A 23,568-nucleotide genomic window follows, 5' to 3' on the forward strand; every position below is an offset into this window, starting at 1 on the left:
TGTATTAGTAGATGTTATTAAATACCATTTTATGTAAAAGGAAAGGGTATAATTTAAATAAAATACGATTATTTATGATGGATTTATGAAGTTTTATTCACTTTATAACTTTTTTTTTCTGGAAAATAAACTTCATTCACAAATTAATGGAGTGTCATTACATTTAAATTAGATACTTTGCTTATGTACTCAGTGCTTGTTTTTTTTTTTTTAAATGACAAATTATGATTTTTATGATGCTTTTCATAAATTAGGTGAAACAATGTTTAAATTTACAAAAATACAAGAGATGCTTCTTTTTCAGGGAGAAGCTCAAAAAGGCAACAGAGTGTGTGCAGAGAGCGAAGCTAATTCTGGAACTGCACTATGGGATCTGGAACACAGGGCTACAAGACATCCTTTCTAAGGAGCAGATACTGCGACAACTCGCTAAATAACACACATATATTGGGGTAAAGAGACTTGTTTACAACTCCAGCCATGGCAATATTGACAAGAAAGCAACTCTCCATCTGCAAACAAGAAAGAGGAATGTGAATTTTACATCACAGAAAATATATTAATTGATTTTTCGCAATATTTTGTATTGTATCATTTCACACTTCATGTATTGACTTTCAATGTGTTCCAATATATAAATTTTTTGAAAGAAAATGTCAAGTCATTGCTAAGGACTCCATTCCCATCCTCCATCCCTAATGTAGTATTTTTTGTAAGTTGGCGTCTGTGGTTTTGCATTATTATCCACATTATAAAAAAAAACAGGAAATAGAATTTTGTTGGTAAACTGTTTTCTGTCTTCTAGGAATGCATGTAGTGTGTTAGTTGGAAGACCTTTGGGGGAGGCCAAAACATAGATGGGAGGATAATATTAAAACAGATTTGAGGGAGGTGGGATATGATGGTAGGGACTGGATTAATCTTGCTCAGGACAGGGATCGATGGCAGGCTTATGTGAGGGCGGAAATGAACCTCCAGGCAGTGTTGCCAACACATAAATTGTATCCCCGTCAATCACCTGGAAATCTGTCAGAATCCGACAAAAAAAAAAAAAAAGTAAGACCCACTCAATATATCTATATACAAATAAAAGCAAATATTAACGCAACTTCCTAAATCTTGATTAAAATAATAATTCAGCCACATCATCTGCCTGTAGTTCTACAGTTGATGTGCTTTGTTGGTCTAAGCTCCCCTCAAAAATTAAACAATTACAAATGACAGCAGCTAAAAAAAAGTCAAAGGACAATGTAAATCGTAATTTCCGCCAGAAAATCAGGCACCCATCAAAACCATTCTTTTCCCGTCCGCTACATTGAAATTTCGTCACTTTTTTTAAGAAACCTGACAAAATGTCTATATTGAGAAACTTCGCACCATCACAGCAATAAAGTAAGCACAATACAAGCGAAATTCGAGTGATTGATAGAACTTTATCGTGACGTGTTATGGGTGGTTTCAAGTTGACATTGCGAAACTATATCAACCACTGTAACTAATTTTAAGGCAATATTTTCAAAAATACAAATGTAAATTCAGAAATACTTCTGTAATGAAAGCCTTTTGATCTAATTAAACATTACTTTTCCAGAATAACAGCCTGAAAAGATCGTACCTTCTTCACTCATGCGACATCAGTCATTACTGATACTTTCCCATACAGTACTACCCCTGTTCCAACATAAAAGCATATGTCTACATAACAAATGGAATCTGTGCTACACATAGGGTTGCCAGATTCTCTCGTCAGAAATCAGGACAGGTGATGATACTGCATTCCTACTTTAACGTGACTTCTTTGAAAAATATTGGAGTGCAAGAGGTCAAATGACTTTGTTGTCAAACGCCTGGCATTAGAAAACAACAACAACTTTAACGTGACTACACATTTCAATTAATTCGATTTGCAATATAACTGATTTTATTAGTTTTATGTATAGGACAAACTTTTAATTTTGTTCCATTTTTGCTAGATCATGAAATTTCCTTCGTATTATTGACAAAGGCTCGTAAAATATTGTCATATTACAGCCTGATCTATACAGAAAAAAAAAATGCATGCTATAGTGTTTAAATCCTATTAATAATAAATCAACTTCCAAAGGACGTGCCATGCAGCGTTGACGATGTTAAACTGGTTGGATATGGCCTTGAAAAAATAAGGAATTTTAAAAATAGTTTTATAGAAATGAGCAAAAAATTGTATTTTTCCAATTTTTTTTTTTTACATTCCAGGACCAATGGAACTTAATCCAGGACACAGGACACACCATTAAAATCCAGAACAATCCTGAGAAAACCAGGACATTGACAACCCTGGGTACACATAGATAATATTGAGACAATGTGTTTTTTCAAATGCTAACATTTTAGTGTTTCTCCATAATTCCAATTATTTCTTTACACAAGTCTCACTTCATAGGATCCTATTTTGCATTGAGCAACACCCTATAGGATCCATAAATATTAAAACTAGTGTCAACAACTAAGTAACCAACAGCGGCAAGGAGTGAAGAAAAGCTATCTGGAAAACTTTTCGGTGTTCTGTTAATAAATAAAACAAATGCTGTCATTTTACATATTGGTAACGTAAAACGATTAAATGGATTTATATTTTATATCTTCTTGTACATAATATGTATCTAATGAAATTTTCACGCTAAAATTTGGCTTTGATATCCGTGATTACCAAAAACATATTTCCCTTATACAATGATTCAAACTTCCATATGTGAAATTTTGTATATGCTACGAAACACAAAGTTTGTAAATTTAGAAAATTAAAGCATCAAATTCAAAATACTGAAATTATCATCTCTAATTATTACTTTTTTTTAAATAGTTTAACATGAAGTGTCTGACAATGTTGGTAAATATTATAAGTAAAGAGCTTAAAAGAAATAAATCTGTAAATATTGGGTGTCTGCCAGTTAGGTTGTTTAGAAACAGCTGAAAGTGGCCGAACTGGTGTTCTTTGCATAGTCAAGATCAGTTATTGTCAGTCATTCTAGCTGATAACCAGTGCAGTATGTGTTAAGTGCAAACCGTCATCATTGAACCTATTTATTTTCAAGATACCAGTAAGTCACAATGTTGTGTAAATGAAAATTATATTAATTTTTGTTAATTTGGCTGAAGGAGAAGAAATTTACGATTTTTTTATGCAGAATAGACTCAGTATACATGCAAACATTCTATAGGTACATTACGCGAAGTATTTGATGACAGAATTAGTGAGGATTTGTGGCCTCCTAGATCTCCGGACTTAAATTCCCATAATTTTTATTTCTGAGCTATCCTTAAACAAAAAATGCACCCAACAAATTTATGTAATCTGGAGGAATTTCAAGAGCGAAGGGTGAAAATCTTGATCATCAAATATAATGAATACCTTTTAATTATTTATAATAGATAATTAAAGTATGTCAGTAAAGTTAGTTTTATAACATTAACATCAGAGTAGCGCAGTGTTTTACTGATAGCAAAACTGCCAGATCAACCTGACTGGTGGACACCCATATAAAATCAATCAAAATGTCTCAATAACGCAATGGATAAAGATACTTTCTTCTTAGAATAAAAGTAATCTAGCAATTTTTACCAATATTTTAAATAACCGAGTTTGTTTACATTAATGATGGCAAGTTGTATTCTTGTCAAAATACATTTATCACCTGTATAAAATAAATTAACACACTGCATTTCAAAAGGCTGAAATTCAAACCTGAATGAAATGAATAAAACTTTACAAAAATTGTTTAAAGTATTATTCAAGGTCTAAAATAACACAGCCTCTTGTAACACAGGCACAAGGCCAGCAGTTTCTTGTATTCTTAATATCACAAGATATTTAGACTTAGTTTCATGGTTTAAGTCAAGAATTTCACAAGAACAAAGAAACTTCATTACAAATACTAATTTTATTGATAGCATTTCACTCTGGAATGGAACAAGGAAGACTACTTCGGCCCACTGGGCACTGAATACTGCATCCTGCATCATTTTTCTGAACATGTACAAGTTTCGTGGCCAGTGGCGACTCTAGGACAGGGCTTTTGTGGTTTTAAACATAATATTTTCTTCAATCCATGCAGGCTTAGTGGAGTCGAATTACATTTGTTTAAATTTACTTTAACTGTGATGAATTAAAGCTAACGTTTTTGACACCTTGAATCTATCAAATGCAAAACTCGCCTTATCCAGGTAAAATGATTTGTCAGGAAACAGGAAAAACCTTTATGGATATGGACAGTTTTGCATTTGATAGTAGTTTTCTGAGCTCTATGGAAGAGGAATTAGACAAGATTTGCACAAACCGACTATATCAGTACATAGAGAGCTGCAAGAAGTACAACATCCCATATGTAACTCATTTTTTTTTAAATTTTGGATAAGGCGAGTTTTGCACTTGATAGCCTCACTTGAAAGCACACAAATCATTGGCATTCTCAACCTTTCTTCATGACAGCGAAGTCTGAACACTCACGCAAAGAGGGAGAGAAAAAAAAACATTTATTCTGCTTTATATGAAAGCAGTAAAAGAATAAGCTGTTTGAGATTTGATCAGAAATTGACCTGATCAATCAATGACTAATGGTAAGTTTTCAGATATGAATATTTGGTTTTCTGCCACAATGTTGTATGGTCTCAGATCTATCACCTTTTTCTCCTCTTTTCCAATTCTCTCACATGTCAGGACAGACATGTAGTCGGATCCTCAGTTCATTGTTATCCAGTCTGATGATATTTTCTTACTAAAAGTCTTAACATTTTCTAATTTTCTCGAATTCTGACATGTTGCACAAAAAAGAACAGTACCAGTATTTGCTTATTTGACAGAAATGTATTTATCTTCTGGAGAAATTATGAACTTATTTTTATTTAGAACTGAACCCGTGTCCTTCCAGCCTGCAACCACTCTTTTTGCGTTTACCTTACTTCAAACCAATCCACTGGAGTCGTCACTGTCCACCTTGAATCTAATTTCTACTGCCATTTCCAATTCTACAGGAAAGTTCTTTACAAACACCACACGACTTGAGAAAATATGTTTCTGGTCAAGGCCTCTTTGATACTGGCTGCAGCATCAGCAGCTGCTTTTCAGAAGACTGAATATGGATGTATTTAGTTGCACAGTCGTATATTCGTCTTATGAAAATTCCTTCATCAATTAGTTTATGCAACTGTGAGAGATTCAAGGAATTTTTATACAAGAACTGTTGGAGAAAAATTTCACAAAAAGTTTCAAGATATTTAGTTAAAATCCCTCACCACATTAAAAATAAACTAATACAAGGTGCGATCAGTGTTTGCAATATTACTGGACCCAAAGTTCTCGACAAGGACTCAAAAAATTACGTTATGTTAACACTAAGGCCTGGTTTCTTCAACCTTTGTTAAAATGCACCTAACATAGTGTTAATTAACTGTAAGTTAAAAGTATGAATTGCTGTTAAAAATATTGCGTTTCTTCAACTTTACATTTCACATTTTAACATTCTGTTTGTTAACTCTCTGTTAGGACCAGAGATTCTAGAGTTTAACCATAACCTATAACCAAGTATAGGCTCAGTTCTGTTTTCTGAACTCTGACAATTGTGATTCTCGCTTGTTTCCGTTGTTTAATTCAGAGAGGATAGAAGTCTTTCTATTCTCTCAGGTTTGATTTCTGCTTCTTTCCTCGTCTGTATCACAATATTGTGGACTAATTTCTCTTCGTTCGAAAGAAACCTTCTGCTAGAAATTATTTCGCAGTATAAACCAATTAATGAGAATAAACAAACAAATGGATCTAAGTTGAAAGCGAAAAGTGAGGCTTGGCAGAAAATAGCCTATACCTTTGTATGAACTTCTGATCTGTCAAATCACTGAAATCATCCCCTCTGTTTATGTATTCATGGATATCATTTTCTAAATAATCCAGATATATAAGTTAGCATCTAACACACCAGCCATATTGGATACTTCTATGCTAACAGAAAGTTAAATGATTTAACTGCATGAAATTGGGCAATTAAATTAACATGGGTTTTAACAGCCTGTTAGTACTAACAGTAGTTGAGGAAATGCTTCAACTGTTAAGTTTACAGTTAAAATGGAATAACATATTGTTATAATTTAACAAAGGTTGAAAGACTATTTTACTGTGGAAATGGGGAAGCAATATAAGTAATTTCGGCATAACAACGCAAATATACACACAGCTAATCATTCATTATCATCACAGGAAAAAGTGGCAGTCCATTGCATTTATAAAGAACATCCCTGTACTTTCATAACTATTACTGTCCAATACTACTAGGGCTATTTCTGGATTTCTAAGTTCAAACATTATCAAGATACGACCTAATAACTTAAGATTAATTTTCTTTAATCTCTGCAGAAGAATGCAGCAATGTGTGTCACTTAAAAATAAGTCACAGCTGCTTTTCTTCTTCTTCCTTATTAACTAACAATATTTATCCTAATTACATAACATTAAAAACTGGTGTATTAAGTAAACAACTCCATGGTTGACATATAAATGAGATTTCTACAAGAAACACCAAATACTATACAAAATATTAAATGAGAAAGAGAAAAAAAAGATGCAGTCTTCTGTGGTAGTCATATAAAACAGTGTTCCACCCCGATCAGTAAGTTTTGAATGTCCGCAGCACTGTGCTACTCTACACTTCCAAGCTTTCAACTGAAAACTAAAATAAATCAAGACAAGCAGTACAGTGAAACCTCCACTTAATGTTTGTTGGTAAAGTCTACGATTTTGAAATAACCACCGACAACACTAAACGCAGGTATTTGCAGTACTAAATTCATTACCCTCCAGATATTAAAAATCATTTATATCTTATGTTGTTCAAAACAAGCAAAATCTAGAACAATGCTGCTTCATGATGATGCTGTAAGTAATCTCATGTCCTGGACAACTGTAACAAGTTGAATATTTAAACAAGAGTATTTCTCATATGTGATATTATTAGCTCATGTGTCAACTGTTACAATGGTACTTGCACATTATCTTAAATAAATAATATAAGAAATGTATAGTACTAATATAGATACTGTTATATGCTATTTAAAATTTAATAGATTATTTTCTTTTTCTTCATTAAACTTGTATATGTTACGGGTTGTGGACAACTCACCACAGAAAATTGGCCACAGAGGCAACTCGCCACATAATTGAAATTCGTATCAAAGACAATTCGCCACATAATTTAAATTCGTATCAAAGACAATTAGCCACACATTAAATGTCAAGGCAATACTCAAATTCGCAACAATTTATAATATATTTCTATGATAACACAAGACAAATCCAGAAGTTATAAACTAATTTGGAACTATGGCGGAAGAAATTCACTTCACGAAATCAGAAAGAGGCTCTGACAAATTAATATATCTTGGCTACATGTACACGAGACTTAGAGAAAATAAGAATGGAGTTGTTTGGCGCCGTGACATGCGTGGAGGGTGTAATGCAACAGTCACGTTATCAGAAGATGGAAGCAGTGTCGTCAAAGAACCGTCTGAACACAAGAATCATTCTACAGACTGGGGAAGGATTAAGGCAAAGGAATGTGTAGAGAACATGAAGGCAAGGGCGGGGACTTCCCGAGAACCAACGTCTGTCATTATTCAAAATGAGTTACAGCGTATTGCAAGCGAAGCCAATGTGAATCTACCGAAGAAACCATCTATTAAAAAAACTGTGCGCCATGCCAGGAAGCTGCACCTGAACCAAGGAATATTGACGAACTGAACGTTATAGCCAACAGATACATAGAGAGATTGGAATGTGGTCATTCTCCTAACAAAAAGAAGCGGAAGTACATCGACATGGACAGACGAATATCACGTATAGTTGAAGAATATGAAGAATACCCGCAGTACAAGGAGAAGGCACCGTCATTGTGGCGAATTGTCCCTGTTACCAATTTTCTGTGTCCAATTGTCCCAGTTCCCAAATTTCTGTGGCCAATTGTCTGGAACCGATATGTTACTGTTAAAACCCAAAATCTGTCAAAACTAGTTTAAAAATGTAGATAAATAGAAAGTGAGTTTTCGTAAGGTACAGAATCAGAAACAGATTAGGTTTGGTTTAGGTCTTTGTTTGGTAAAATCCTAAACAAACCAAACCTAACCTGTCACTGATTCTAGACCTTACGAAAATTTGCTTTGCATATACGCTTTTTGTTCACGCTTCTGTTTGCTTAAACTAGTCTTTACTAGCTGAAACTGGTTTTGACGATAACATAATGTTGCTGCACTTGCAAAATCCGCTATGTGCTTTTAAAAAGATTTTGCAGAAGAAAGAAAAAAACATTGTCACTTTTAATTCCCCTTATTTTCAAAACTACTTTCGATATAATTTCAACATTTTTTTTGTAACAATTGAAATTACAGTAGAATCTCTATTATTCGTGGTAATGAAAGGGGTGGGCTGAATGGTTAATTGAAAAATCGGATAATTCGTATCATAAAAGATTTTCGTAAATTTAGTGAATTCTACTTACATTTTCGTAATTTCCTCCATGGTCTTGTATTTAGCATGCTAGGTAGTGGATCAGAAGTTCACTAATTTAAGTCTGGTTGTCAAGGAAACTCCTTGTAATGGCTATCTGTTGAAGTATATAAATAGTGGAGGTCTCATGTTGTAGATTTACAAACTTTATACACTCCAATCTCGTATTCTGATACGATATGAGCCACGGTTTCTCCTTCTCCAAACTACTCAATTATTTACACTTTTTTTCCTTACTTAACACAATAAGATTTCTTTTGACACCCGTAGAAGACATTTTATATAGAAGTTAGGCAGTACGACAATTCGAACAGTAGACCATACTGTGTAAGAGAAGAGGCTTGTAATAGCACTCTCTAGAAAAAGATAATGTGCTAATACAATGTACAGTACTTAACATATTTCTGCAGGGGAGGGGGGAGAGAGATTGAGAGAAAAACAGATAATCCACCAATCGGTTAACAGGGTGATGGATAATCGTGGTTCTACTGTATAGAAAAAATGGTTTTGAAAATGACGTGAATTAAAAGCGACAATGCTTTTTTCACTGTCCTGCAAAATTAAAAAAAAAAAACACATAGCGTATTTTGGTGCAGCGATGATATATAAAATATACAGAGTCCCATTAAAATAATTTCATTCTTTCTAATAGTAAAAATTATCATTATTAATTTTACTGTATTCTCAATTTTACAATGCAGATTTGAAATCTTAAAACAAAACTTCAGTATAAAATTTTATGAATAATTACGACAGTAAAACACGGAAATTTCACAGAGTTTACTGTATTCCAATATCTGAAAGCATGTTTAAAAGTTTCTGGGATGTTCCTGTTGTGGACATAAACATGTTCTGAGATCAGCAAACCAAGTTTATAGCCATTTATATTCATTCATGATTAGTCAAAAGTCGAAATCTAGAACAACAACTTTATATGGATAATGAATTTATTCTCGTTCAATATTTTAGAAGCATAATCACTAATCAACATCAACTTTTTCATTACAATTTAATTCGTAGGAAAACTGTTGTTGATCCAGTATTGAAAATTCCCTTTAGAAGAAATCATAAAACGAAACGTTTAAACACTTTCATATGGCTTTAGCAAGGGCTGGGTAGAATAGGCCTATGACGTGAATTAAAAGCGACAATGCTTTTTTCTCTCTCCTGCAAAAAAAAAAAAAAAAAAAAAAAAAAAAAAAAAAAAAAAAAAAAAAAACATAGCGGATTTTGGTGCAGCAACGATATATAAAATATTCAGAGTCCCATTAAAATAAATTCATTCCTTCTAATAGTAAAAATTATCATTATTAATTTTACTGTATTCTCAATTTTACAATGCAGATTTGAAATCTTAAAACAAAACTTCAGTATAAAATTTTATGAATTACGAAAGTAAAACACGGAAATTTCACAGAGTCTACTGTATTCCAATATCTGAAAGCATGTTTAAAAGTTTCTGGGATGTTCCTGTTGTGGACATAAACATGTTCTGAGATCAGCAAACCAAGTTTATAGCCATTTATATTCATTCATGATTAGTCAAAAGTCGAAATCTATAACAGAAACTTTATATGGATAATGAATTTATTCTCGTTCAATATTTTATAAGCATAATCACTAATCAACATTTTCATTACAATTTAATTCGTAGGAAAACTGTTGTTGATCCAGTATTGAAAATTCCCTTTAGAAGAAATCATAAAACGAAAATGCTATATAGATGAACGGCCAAACACTTTCATATGGCTTTAGCAAGGGCTGGGTAGAATAGGCCTATATTCTTGGATCATGTTTCATAACAAACAAATTGCAGGCCGTGACAGAGATCAGTGGCCAAGAAGCACTGAACTAGACAGAGTGCACTACTCTATAAAAATCATTAATATATTTCATATATATAATAATAAAAAAACTACATGTGTCAAACACACACGAACACACAAAAATTATCACATAAACACATAGAGGAACCATTTGTTTTCATCATTTATGATAAAAGTACAATAAAAGGTACAAAATAAAGGACAAAACTTATGAATCGTACAAACTTAATATTACCCGGCTTCTTGGAGGGTTGGCAGATGACAAAAACATTAATTGGTGGTTTCAGAGTACGATAGATTTCATAAGCTATGTAACACCTCAGGTTGTAACAAGGCAAGTGTAGTTATATACACACATACACGCACACACACACTGAAGGAAGCAAGTGAAGCTCAAATAGTAAATAGTATGCAACCCTAGGAATGCTGTCCAATAGTAACAGTGGTCATAGTTCAGTCTTGCTCAAACTCTTCTACTAGATATTCTGGAGAGAGAGGATGTTTCACACAGACCTACTTCATTATGTTTCATAACAGGCTTCATTGTGATCAAGTTATGTTTCATTATTTACAGAAGAAATCTAGTTAATTTTTTTTATTCAGAGCCTAACTAGTTAGACAATAACTTATGTAAACCATATAAATTATAGCACTAGAAATACTTTTCAACTTAAAAATAAGTAATAAATAGGGGTGTGATTTTTTTGGTATTAATGATATATATTAATTAAATGTGTTAGAAAATTAATTTTATGTGTGAAAAATGCAAATCCCTTAATGAAAGTCCAAAAGTAAATAAAATGTTTGCGCAAAATTGATAGAAATCCACGAAATTACTTACGATATTTTCAACAAAAAACTTGTTTCATGGAGAATTCACAAGAAAAATTAAAATTTTCTTCGTTATAAAATATGCATGAACATTTCAACTTCTTTGATCGTTCAGCATTACATGTATGTAGCATCTGGCAACGATGTACGCATAGTTTCAGGAACTACTTCCAGGGAGCAGACAACAGTCATTTCTCTTTCCCACAACAACTGTCTTCGTGTAACCAAGAAGGCAGTAATGATGCAAACATTTTCTGTTAGTTTCCAAAGGACTGTTTCAATAATAATATAAAAAGAAGTTATTTTCTTATTTTTTAAGTTTATTTAGGGTACGAAATATGTACGAAATTGCTTCTTACGAAATATTCATCGAAATCAGGATAAAATAATCACCATAAAATCACACCCCTAGCAAATCATTCATAACAATGTTGAAGAGGGTTTTGGATTGTACTCATTTTTCTAACAAAATATAAAAATCACATTATTCTAAAGTTCTTCAGGTGAAAAGAAAGGAGGGACAGAAGATATTACTTTGTAGAGTCGTTAAAAATGGCTAAACTTATTCGAATTATCTATATGATACCAATAATACTCCATTTTTCCTCTCTCATGTGGGTACATCCAACTTCCGACAACCTAAAATACAAACTAATGTTGCATATAAAGTAAAATTTCATTTATACGTTTTTTATGGGAAGAAGAAAATATATTAACACATTTTTACTTTATACCGAAATAACTATCTTATGTCCGGATAAATCCTTCTTGAATTAAGAATACTCACTTAACTAAAAAAATACTTTTAGTATAAAAGCAACATTAAACTTTTATCCATTCTACAGAATGTCCCATAAGTCACGCATCATAGGAAAGAGTTCCCTGAATGAGGATTGGTCGACATGGACCTACAGAAAGGCCCCTGCATAGTCCTGATCCTGATCTCACATTCCTTCGCCATCTGCACATAAGAATCACATCTGCTTGCAGAGCAGTAACCCCTGACATGTCCTCAATGAGTCAGTCATCCATATGAATTTGTGTATACAGAAAGTTGATCAGCACTTCGAACATATATTCTAAACTTCAGTTTGTCATATGGTGCATGACTTATGGGACACATTTAAAATTAAGAATATTAATGATTTTGAAAATGCTCTGTGTGTGAATTTTTACTCAAAGCATGCAAAGTTTCATCAAGATACTTAAAAACAGTTTGAAGTAAGAATTCGTAGTATCTTCCACATTCTCTCCAATTGAGACTTGACATAAAAATGTATTGGTCCTTGTTTAAGAACCTCGTAAAACCAACCTCTGGGTTAGTGTCAATATATAACAAATTTTAAGAGAAATTACCGCAGACACATCTCAATATGCCATATCCCATAAAACCTACCACATCTGTTCAAGACGTTTAATATTAACAACTCCATTGTAACAAAAATTTTGATCTGAATCTCTGTTAAGTGGCTGGCTGAAGAGGTTTATTTATTTATGTAATGTCACGTCTCAGAAACAAAAGAAGAGTTTGAGAATCTGTAATTTCAAATAACGAATATGACAGGAAAGACAGACCTAAGAATTCACTTACTTTATGAAAATAATACAAGTATTTCGGAGGTGTCAAATAAGGTACAAATGCATCCGTATATAGTTCATGAAATTCTATAGATGAAATTGTACTTTTTAAACAGCAATCCCGAGATTTTTCCATGCAACCTGTCAACACTGTGTCGTGGTTTACTATAGAGCGTGAAATATCAGTCTGATGAATTTTTCTCTCTGTAATTTCATGAAAAACTACTACTGATAATACAGGGAAGCAGACGTCCAGTATGATATTCCAATTAATAGATATGATTTTCATACACAGTTCCTATGTGCATGCAAGCATTTCTTACATTACATTTCATTTTAAACCTAACATACTATTAGTAGTTCAGGAAAAGGGAAAGAAAGAATCATTATAATTGTACAAAAATTATTGTTTAAGAGGAATCAATTTCATTAGTAATCCCATTATCAGCAGTGTTTTAATAGCCAGCAATGTGGGGTTTGTTTATAACAATATTTTGATTTTAACTTCAGATATTAATTAAACACATAATATTATGTCTTTTAAAAATTCATTTTTTTTTTACATAATATTTGAATAACGAAAACTTTATTAAAACTTTTACCTTTCTTTTTTGTAAAATTTATTCATTTTTAATCAGACAAAACTATCTAAAAACAGCAAAACATTTTAAAGTATTGTCATGTTGGAATTATGTTTTGCCATAGTGTTACCAACGTTCAGAAGTCAGGAAAGATTATTTTATTTTCACAGAAACTTCTGTTTATGCCTCTACAAACGCAAATTGGTTTTATTCACTGTTGCTATGAATGTGAAAGATTGCTTCAGTGCAATGAGAAGATTGAGGTATGAATTCTGCAATTTGTCGTTATTGTAAAAGCTTTTAAAAAAATTTGAAGCTAAAATGTTGCCCAAGGAACAGCAATTAAACAAATTAAAAACTAACAGTGATGTTAAACCCAATTCTTTTCTGAACAAAACAGTGTTTCTACTTTATATTAACCTTATTTTTAACAAATTTTCAGTGATTTCGGAAGTATACTACTGTTGAAGAATTCTATATTTGAAGCTAACAAGTAACTTTTCATTCTAAAACATAAATGTTAAAATAGTTACCCTATAGGCTATGTACCTCTGAAATAATTCGCCATTGATGAAGGGAGAATAATTATCTGTTTCTGAATGTAGTTCAAGAATTGTTCACATGTACTTCAAAAATATCGATAGATCTCCTTGTCAGCTTGCAATGTATTGAATTACCAGTACTCCATATTTTTTTTCCCCCGACGGTTTCCAGAGGTGAAAACATAACCTCAAACTTCAGCTATTTTTAATCATTCACATTTACTGTCAGAACCCAATTCCGGGCTTGTTACATTACATTAAATAATGCAGAGGGTATTTCTGTATTATGGAGTTATTGCACCAAGGTACGAATGTATTTATGTACTTGGCTTTTAGTAGAGTCCTACATACTATGAACAAAAGAAAAATTGAGCCAATTTTGCACCAAACAATGTGGAAAGTTGCGGTTAAAGTGGTGCCTGATGGAAAGGTGGAATCACATACTTGCACGTAGGCTTTTTGATAGGTACATAAATAAATAGAGCGTTTTCGTAAGATTGAGTATCAGTGACAAGTTAGGTTTGATTAGTTGAGATTTTTGGTATGTCTTGCATATACGCATTTTGTTTGGTAGATGAGTATGGATAGATATCTGCCTTCCTTTAGTAATGCAATTGTAAAGAATTACCAATCGTGCTTCTTTAAATTCAATATCTATCCTCCGATACATTACTGAAAACCTTAGTAATTTCTATACGATGAAAGAGTACTTCGGTACATTCGGTACATTGAAATAATATTAGTAATTTCTGGTAAGCATAGTACCAGTACTATATTTCATACAAACACGATCTTAGATTTGTTCAATACATATGTAGTGCCATCTTATAAGAATTTTTGAAACAAGTGGATAATTCAGACAGTACAGTAGCACCGACTATGCTCGCCAATAGTCACAGCCTACTGAGCCATGTCAAACAAAAGAAAATCGAAATGTTGCTAGTAAAACACATGACTATATTCTTTAAGAATTCACTGAACTAATCAAGTGCAAGATTTACGGAGAATTTTTAAAGTACCGGTACTAAAAGAAAATGCACATTTTCGAAGATGATATAACACAATATCACAGCAAAATGAAGGGGGTCCAGGGAATATAGTTGAAATGGACTAATTTGAGAAACGAAAATATTATATCATTCACATGTGTCATTTTTGCGCGAATCACTTGTCACTAATATATCCCCTCTTCTAACCCTACTTAACCTTGTCTTTGACAGTGGGCCTATTTATCACTAATACATCGCCTCATCAAACTGTATCTAACCTCAACGCAAACGTGGTGCTCTCTGTCAGTAATATCACAGTCTAATATATACAGTCACGAAGCTCTATACGTAGTAAATATGCATACATGGATAGTTGCTAACCACTAGGATCGCTAATATCGCCTCATTACAGACAATGCAAAATAGTACCGGCACAGTCAATTGTTCCTAGCACCTTCAAAACTCAAGCTTCGTGACTGTATATACTAAACTGTGGTAATATTAAGAACAATGGAGGGAAAGAGAGAGAGAAAAAAAACAAATTTCTTCTGACAATGACACTACAGGTAAACTTCATGACCATTTGTTGGCAACATTGTGCACTTGGTTGCAATTGGCTATCATCATAATAGCACAGCTGAAAGTTGCTATACCTAATTCTCCATTTTACAAGAATTTTCTTTCATTTTGTAATTTTACTATTCGTCTCCCTTTTCCTGAACTTCATAAATCTATTTTATAATACACAACATGCATATAGCAGTAGCAGCATTTTAGACGTCATCATAACTGATACTTCACTTGATACAAAGTAGCACCATAGCAGTAGCAATAACACACGACGACACCCAATGGAAGAGGGACACAAAAGATGCCTTCTTTACATTACACAGAATTACCTTATATTACTTATCCACTGCCTCTAGATCAGTCTTATTAATGAATCTCCCACATTAACGCAATGTGACATGGTAATATCCTTCCTTTACTTGGAATGGTAACTTTACAATTTTTGATGTGTAGCTGCTTTCTTTCAAATCAATGCAGTTTAGTGGCCAAATCACAAAACGTGTTCTATATATAATTATCACATAAACATTACCACCTCCCTGAATGAACAACTGTAATGTAACACAGTTCGACAAAGTTTGAAGATTATACCATCCAGACATTTTCTTCAAACTCGATTTTTATATTAATATCAAAGATTTCCAACCTTATGTACACTTGCCACAGAAGGTGAAGTTCCCTCCGGTGATTCCACATCACATCGTAAAGGCAGACAGAGGCCACGGAGGTCAATTATGTACAAGTTTAAAGCTTTACACATGTTCTGGCTCCTTTATCCTCAAATATCTTAAACTCAATGAAGCCAGGAACATTTGGATTTAAAAGAGCATTTTATGACCTACAGTTTCTGCCATCGGTCCAGTTCCTACGAAATAATAGTAATATGCGTTACAAGAGCGGTATGTTGAAGTTTTCATGTTCGAGGAAAAGTTTGAAAAAGCGAAACGTAGTTGCAATGAAACCTCCATCTTGGTTTCTGTTCAATGACAGTAAATTTGCAAAACAAAAATATCTATCTTTAACATTGTTGCTTTAAAATGTTTTCTGTGTTTACTATACTCCAGCAGGCCGTAATATACGTCTGTCTTTTTTTTCCCCCAGTCTATAAATGCGAACTTAAAACAAACGGCTTCCTTAATGTTACTTGCATCACGAAATGCAGTAACTTTAGTGGAGTTGTAGAGTTTACTTAATTTTTGCAAATATTTAAAAACAATAATTAACAGTGCAATTTAGGTGAAATTGCAGTGGTAAGTTTCCAATTTATAATTATTACTATATTGAACGTCTCTAAAAATAATATGTTAAAAGCCTAAAGCAGTAAAATGAATATGGCGCTTAAGCGGTAAGAAGAGGGAAATTGTTGTGTGTGTTCGGTTGGGAATACTGAATGTGGAATTTTAGACTTTCCGCGGATTCGTTTTGTGCAGAAACCAAGCAAATACGCACGATCTCGCACAAAATATATTGTGATTTTAGTACTGTTGTTGTTGGATAGTGTCAGTAGCAAGAAGCTGAGAAATGACTGAAAATATGAACTTGTCTTTAGAATATGCTGAACTCTACATCAGACCTCTGCATTCTCTTGAAAACGGCCGACCAAACTCGCCAATCAGTCTCCGGTTGTGAAGAAGGCAGCTGGGAAATGATACACTTGAGCACATGCAGTCGAGAATTTATAACCGGTCGGTTGAAATGTTTACTCGGTCGGTCGCGAGTGCTCAAGGTTGCTGTGCTACAATTACATCACCTTTTAATTCCTGATACCCAAAACAGGCTACCTAAGAAGGTACCATTTTGTTTTTATTTCAGATAGCACGAAAATTAGGAAGTATTTGAACATTTAAACAAGAAAACATAATAACAGCTGAGATTGCACGCACGATATCTGGGTTCAGAAACAAACATTGTAGGTAACCATTATGGTTATGAGTGAAGAAACTGATGGCAGATAATAGTATCCTGAAAAAATGCTCCAACATTGTTTTCATCCGTAATTTTACTGGACTGGCTAGATTGAATGTATTTGCCATTTGAGGCACTACACTAATTCGCAATTCATATCAGCTCTCATTAATACTTCATATTTTTCACGAATTCGGTGAATCTAAAAACACACAGTCAACTAAAATAAAATAAAATCAGCAATTCTGACTTGACTTTCGATTATTTTACTCCTATGTCAAGCAGTGAACAATCTTTCCCATTTACAAAAGTGGAAAAAGAAAAGATTCTGTTAAAAATGTTTGCAAATGTGCAATCGAGTATCTCCAGATAATACACCAAGCTGATTTTTCATGACTTCATAGTCGTCTTATCATCCAATCTATACTGAATAATCCCTGTTAAAATAAGATCCTTAATAAATAATTCAGACCACTTATGGAGCAAGAGTCACAATACTTTATCAATTTATATATTAAAGGAGACGACAAAATAAATGTCTCCTAATTTTCTTTGTGTAACTGCCATAGGTTACAGATATTCACTATAGTCCCGTCGCTCTTATTTCTGGCAGCCAATCACGTTGCAGGTCAGCTACATTTAAATATGTGCTGATGATGTTATACACTTCCTAAGGCTCGATAAATACTTAATATAAACGTCCGCCATTTTAGTTCTTTCGTTGGCGTTTGCAGAAAGCACACGAGGACATTATTTGTCACTCAATTATTTGCTCAATTACAGCAAATACCTTACTACAATAATACCGGACAGCTGTATACTAGCAGCATTGGCGTGAGTGCGAAATATCGCGGACCTGACATCTAGAGGAGAGGGATGGAATTACATCCACATATACAAATATTAACATAGCGGGATTCGGACTATTGTTTAAAACGTGAGTTACTAATGTGGAATTATATATGAAACACTTAAGAAATTTTGAATAATATTTCATGTAAAATTATTATCTTATATCAAAGCCTCATATTATGAGAAATATTGCATACTTCATATTACTTTCCGTAATTAATTGTTACATATTTTTTCTTTGGTTTATCGAGACAAAATCAATCTGATATTAGGAATGAATTTACAATAATGTTTTATATACGCATTGCTGACAACTGCAAAGATAAAATTGATAGTAATCTGATGCTTGTAATAATTAGTAAAAGCATGTGGACAACAATAAAACTTAATTTGATAAAACCTTAAAATCCAATACATTTTTAACTTCTATTTATTTATTAGGTCTAAATAAAAAAACTAATTTGTATTCTTCTATCAACACAAAGAAGAAGGAATTAGGCCTACTAAACAATGTTGCTGACTCACGTTTTATGAACTGTCGGAAATCGAAAGTACGATTTGGAGCAATTTGTAATGCTGCAATTGTCACAATTATAAACAGCACACATACACCCTGACATTTTAACACACAACTAATTAATAAAACTATTAACTAGCCCAGCAACAATATACACTGCAGTTGATTACAGCTTGTTTCGCGAGTATCTCCACACCGACAGGTAGGTAGCACCACCAGCGCCGTTTGCACGCAAAACTGCTAGCTGTCCGGTATTATTATAGTAAGGTATTTGATTACAGTGTGTTTGATTTATTATCATAGAAGCTACGAAATGATGATATTTAAAAGTGCGGCAAATAGATTCCTCGTGTGGTAGCTCGGCAACGAAAGAACAAAAATGGCGAATGATACTATCTACCTAGACTTTATAGAGCCTTCACTTTCTAAGATGTACGCAAAGAGGAGGAGTCACGCCTGAAATAACAGTGACGTGACTATAGTTTTAGTGCTACTCATCTGTATCTCACATATTAATTTTACGTTATAAAGAAGTTTAAATAACCTTTAGTAATGAAAGGCCTGCTCCATTAAGTTGGACCATACACATGTACTAGTACTTTGCTAATTTCGTAAAATTTTCTAACAATTTCTAACCACCGGAGAGCTTAAAATAAAAACAAATGCTTACGTCATAGAAGACTAGAGATAAAGTTATCTGGAATTCCACCAACTGCATTGATCTCTGAATGCCACTACACTGTTTTTGTATATTAATAAACAAGAATGTAATTGTCTCATATTTTTCTTTTTTTCTTTTTTGGGGCTTTCACACTAACAATTATTTCATTTTCCAATCCTAAAATTACCATTTTCTAGAAGTATTACCATAATGTACTTTTAACTAGTAACTTCTCATTTCTAATCTAAGCTGTACAAGATTTGTATTAAGGATGTCAAATGATACTTACGCTTTACACAAACGTAGGTAATGTCTCCATAAAACCTATGAAGACTTGCATTTCTTCCTCATATTCTGACACTCAATGCTATCATCACTATTCATGACTTGCAACATTTCTTAATAAAAATGTAATTTAAAAACTAGAAATTACGCTCTAAGCAAAAACAAAAATACCACTGTGTGCAAATTAACTTGGACACAATTATTTATTTCATTACATTCACTTTTAGCACATCCATCCATATTTATCCTACATGCTGGTGGAAGGAAGACTGACAAATTTTGTCTCTACTTACAAGTCTGACCATTCTGTTATGAACATCAAATTCTAAAGCCTCATGTCATTCTAACTAAGCATGATTTTTTAAGAATATGATAAAAGAAACAATATTAGAACATATCAAGGATGCCCGGCCCCAGAACAATTTTTCCCTCGAAATTATTCAAATCCACTTTACAGGGAGTTATACCTGAAAGCTTGATTTGCATAATACACGTCACTGTACATCAACAGAAAACAACAATTTAAGTCACACAGAGTTAGTGTGCACTCAATGTTGGTTGCTTGACGGTTGTCAACCCACTTTGAGGTCTGTGGATATAGAGGGAAAAATTAGATCGGTGTCTGATAGAGTTCCCGGGTAGCTCAGTTGGGAGAGCGTTGATACGTTTAACCAAAGGTCCCGGGTTCGATGCCTGGCCCCAGAACTATTTTTCCCTCGAAATTATTCAAATCAACTTTACAGGGAGTTATACCTGAAAGCTTGATATGCATAATACACGTCACTATACGTCAACAGAAAACCACAATTTAAGTCACACGAGTTAGTGTGCACTCAATGTTGGTTGCTTGACAGTTGTCAGCCCACTTTGAGGTCTGTGGATGTGGAGGAAAAAATTGGATCGGTGTCTGGTAGAGTTCCCAGGTAGCTCAGTTGGGAGAGCGTTGGTATGTTTAACCACAGGTCCCGGGTTCGATGCCCGGCCCGGAACAATTTTTCTCTCGAAATTATTCAAATCAACTTTACAGGGAGTTATACCTGAAAGCTTGATTTGCATAATACACGTCAACAGAAAACCACAATTTAAGTCTCACACAGAGTTAGTGTGCACTCAATGTTGGTTGCTTGACGGTTGTCGGTCCACTTTGAGGTCTGTGGATGTGGAGGGAAAAATTGGATCGGTGTCTGGTAGAGTTCCCAGGTAGCTCAGTTGGGAGAGCGTTGGTATGTTTAACCAAAGGTCCCGGGTTCGATGCCCGGCCCCGGAACAATTTTTCCCTCGTAATTATTCAAATCAACTTTACAGGGAGTTATACCTGAAAGCTTGATTTGCATATCAAGGAGCTCAAAAAGAGAGAGCGTGAAATTCAATTGATTTAAGAAAAGTATGAGTGTTAATTTTGCATTTTTTCCTCAGTTAATTTGCACACTACTGTAAAATATACACATGAGACAGACAGGATTGTGTAAAAATTGCTGATTTTCCCCCTCAAACTTCACGCAAAAGAATATAATAAATTTGAAAATGAAATGAACAGCCACTTTCATAAGACCATCTTGCTTGAATGTTTAATTGTTGTAGTGGTAGTAGTGAAGAAACTTACTGAACCCATGCCTTGGCAAACTGCAGCTTCCACTAAACGACATTTCATACAAGTTGAGAGGATGCGAAGGCATTTCTTTCCCCTTCTACTTGCCCTGAGTCCGTCAGTAACAGACTGGTAGCTGTTACCTCTTATACCTGCACCCCCCAAGTTGTACACACAAGAAAATAAAATATTAAATAAAGTACATAAGTGGATATAAAATACAGTGCCACAGATGTATGACAATTAAATGTTTCAGTATATTTTAGTATCGTTCTTACAATATTTTCAACTAATAATTAATTAAATTAAGAGATGTTAGTTTGTATTATGAAGTCAAGGGGGGGTGACACAGTGCAGATTGTCTCGTTGTGTATGCTTAGAGTAGCAACTAGCAGTGAAGAAAACATTTATCTTCTGCTGTCAGTAGCTTTTTAATGTGCCAGTTGATATAAACAACAATAAAATGAAATACAAACGCTTAGTATAGATTTTCGAAATATAGATTACCGGTAAACATTTTCAATACTAAAAATGTTCACTATGTTCAAAGTCAATTAGTCGAACATTAGTAAGATGTATAGTAGCATCTTCCTCTTCACAGACGGTAAAGAGTGTGAGTAGAGGGGAAGGCCTATCAACCAAACTGAAATGGGGATTAGGCAGATGGTCCTAATAAAGTGGCCATGGAGACCATGGAGTGTAGAAAGCAAACATCTTACTTGCCCATCTCACAATCCTGCTATCACACTAATACAATATTTTAAGTAACCTAACTAACATATCTAAATAACAAAAAAATCACTAATTTACAAATCAGATCTTTTTTCACTAAAATCTTTTCGCTACATGATTGAGACGTAACAGCTCAGTAACATTCTATAAAAATAAAGAATTTACACTTCTGTAAACATCTGAATAACTTAAAATGATTAATAATAAATATGCTTTACATGTCTAATAGCTAATGAAGTTCATATTACAATGTTCTGTACATATGAAAATACAAAATCTGATTTCTAAACATGATCAACAATGATATCCAATTCTACATTACAGAATATTCCTGTTCCTACTTAAAACTATTCTGTCTAAAATCTGTAGCAGTAAAATGGCATCTTCAATACCACAGCATAGCAACATTGAGGGAACTTCAGATATTCGCAAAATGAGCATATTTCACACACAGCAAAATCCACTTTGAAAATAATGGCAAGAAATAAAACTGGGGAGAGATTTTGAAGGTTACGGGGCAAAAGAGCTAAAGAAATAAGAAACAGAAGTGACGTCTGAGAAAAACATGAAGTACTGCCAATACAAATAGTAAATAAAGGACCTGCCAATTCAAGATATTCTAATATGGAGGCTCCCCTCTTTATAAACTACGCAAAACTTATTTTTCTATATAAATGTTACTCAATAACCAAAGTCTTAAAACTGCATTGTCCTCTCGAACTAACTAAAAACGTTGTGCTATCATACTACAAGGGTGAGGGTAGGAATGCATCACCAACAATTTTTGGTATCATTTGACATCCTGTTCTGTTCTGCAGCTTTCCAAACAGATAATTTGGCAACACAAAGTATCTGAGGGGGAGGTTGTCCTAGTTGTTGTTGTCGGAAAGGCAGAGGGAGTTGAGCATTTCATCGTACTCTTGCATACTTGTCTCAAATGCTTCCAACGTTTTGGTGATGTCTCCTACTTGCTCGGCCAGTGTTGGCTGTTCGGAGAAAGTCTTCAGTTGCGGTGCGCTCTGGCACTCCAGGTAGAATGCACCGAGCTCACTATTGGTGTTTCCACCTGCAAATGGGGTTTTCTGGAAAAACACACACGACAGTCACTATAGGAAATCAATTAACAATGCAAATAAATGCAGTATTCTTTAACAATAATAATAGGAACTTCAATTATGTAATTATTATAGATCAAGGTATTATTATTATTACGAGGGGGATCCAGGAAATAATGACCGTTCACGCATACCCGCCGCGCAGCTGACTCCCCTTCCTTGTTTGAAGGTCAACTGGCTTCCTTAACATGTGTTCTCATAATGTTGTGAGTACTGGTTCCAACAAGTCGCCATTGTGCATTTTGTGTTACTTCAAAATGAACGACGTGATTGATAATCCCGCCGACTGTGAGGTGAGGAGTGTGATTCGATTTTTGAATGCCCGAAATTTGAAACCTGCAGAAATTTACCGGCAATTGAAAGAAGTGTATGGTGATACTGTATAATGAATGAAAGAAATGTGAGAAAATGGTGCGAAATGTTCAACAATGGGCGAACAAATGTCCACGATGAAACTCGACCCGGACGCCCA

The 23,568-nt window shown here is 33.8% G+C and overlaps 2 protein-coding genes across 6 annotated transcripts in view; one reads left to right on the forward strand and one right to left on the reverse strand.

The window, feature by feature from the left end:
- LOC138713188 (SET and MYND domain-containing protein 4-like) overlaps window positions 1-443 on the forward strand; it is a 31,494-nt gene extending 31,051 nt beyond the window's left edge. For all 4 annotated transcript variants that reach the window (XM_069845073.1, XM_069845072.1, XM_069845071.1 and 1 more), the window contains one exon: window positions 305-443. In XM_069845073.1, the coding sequence (XP_069701174.1) occupies window positions 305-437 (133 nt within the window). In that variant the 3' untranslated portion in view covers window positions 438-443. The remainder of the gene's footprint in view (window positions 1-304) is intronic.
- The window catches only part of Atg13 (Autophagy-related 13), a 190,220-nt gene continuing 166,720 nt past the window's right edge, over window positions 69-23,568 (reverse strand). For both annotated transcript variants that reach the window (XM_069845077.1, XM_069845075.1), the window contains exon 6: window positions 69-23,063. In XM_069845077.1, the coding sequence (XP_069701178.1) occupies window positions 22,851-23,063 (213 nt within the window). In that variant the 3' untranslated portion in view covers window positions 69-22,850. The remainder of the gene's footprint in view (window positions 23,064-23,568) is intronic.

Source organism: Periplaneta americana, chromosome 14 (assembly GCF_040183065.1).
Source record: "Periplaneta americana isolate PAMFEO1 chromosome 14, P.americana_PAMFEO1_priV1, whole genome shotgun sequence".
In the NCBI taxonomy this organism is placed as follows: Eukaryota; Metazoa; Arthropoda; class Insecta; order Blattodea; family Blattidae; genus Periplaneta; species Periplaneta americana.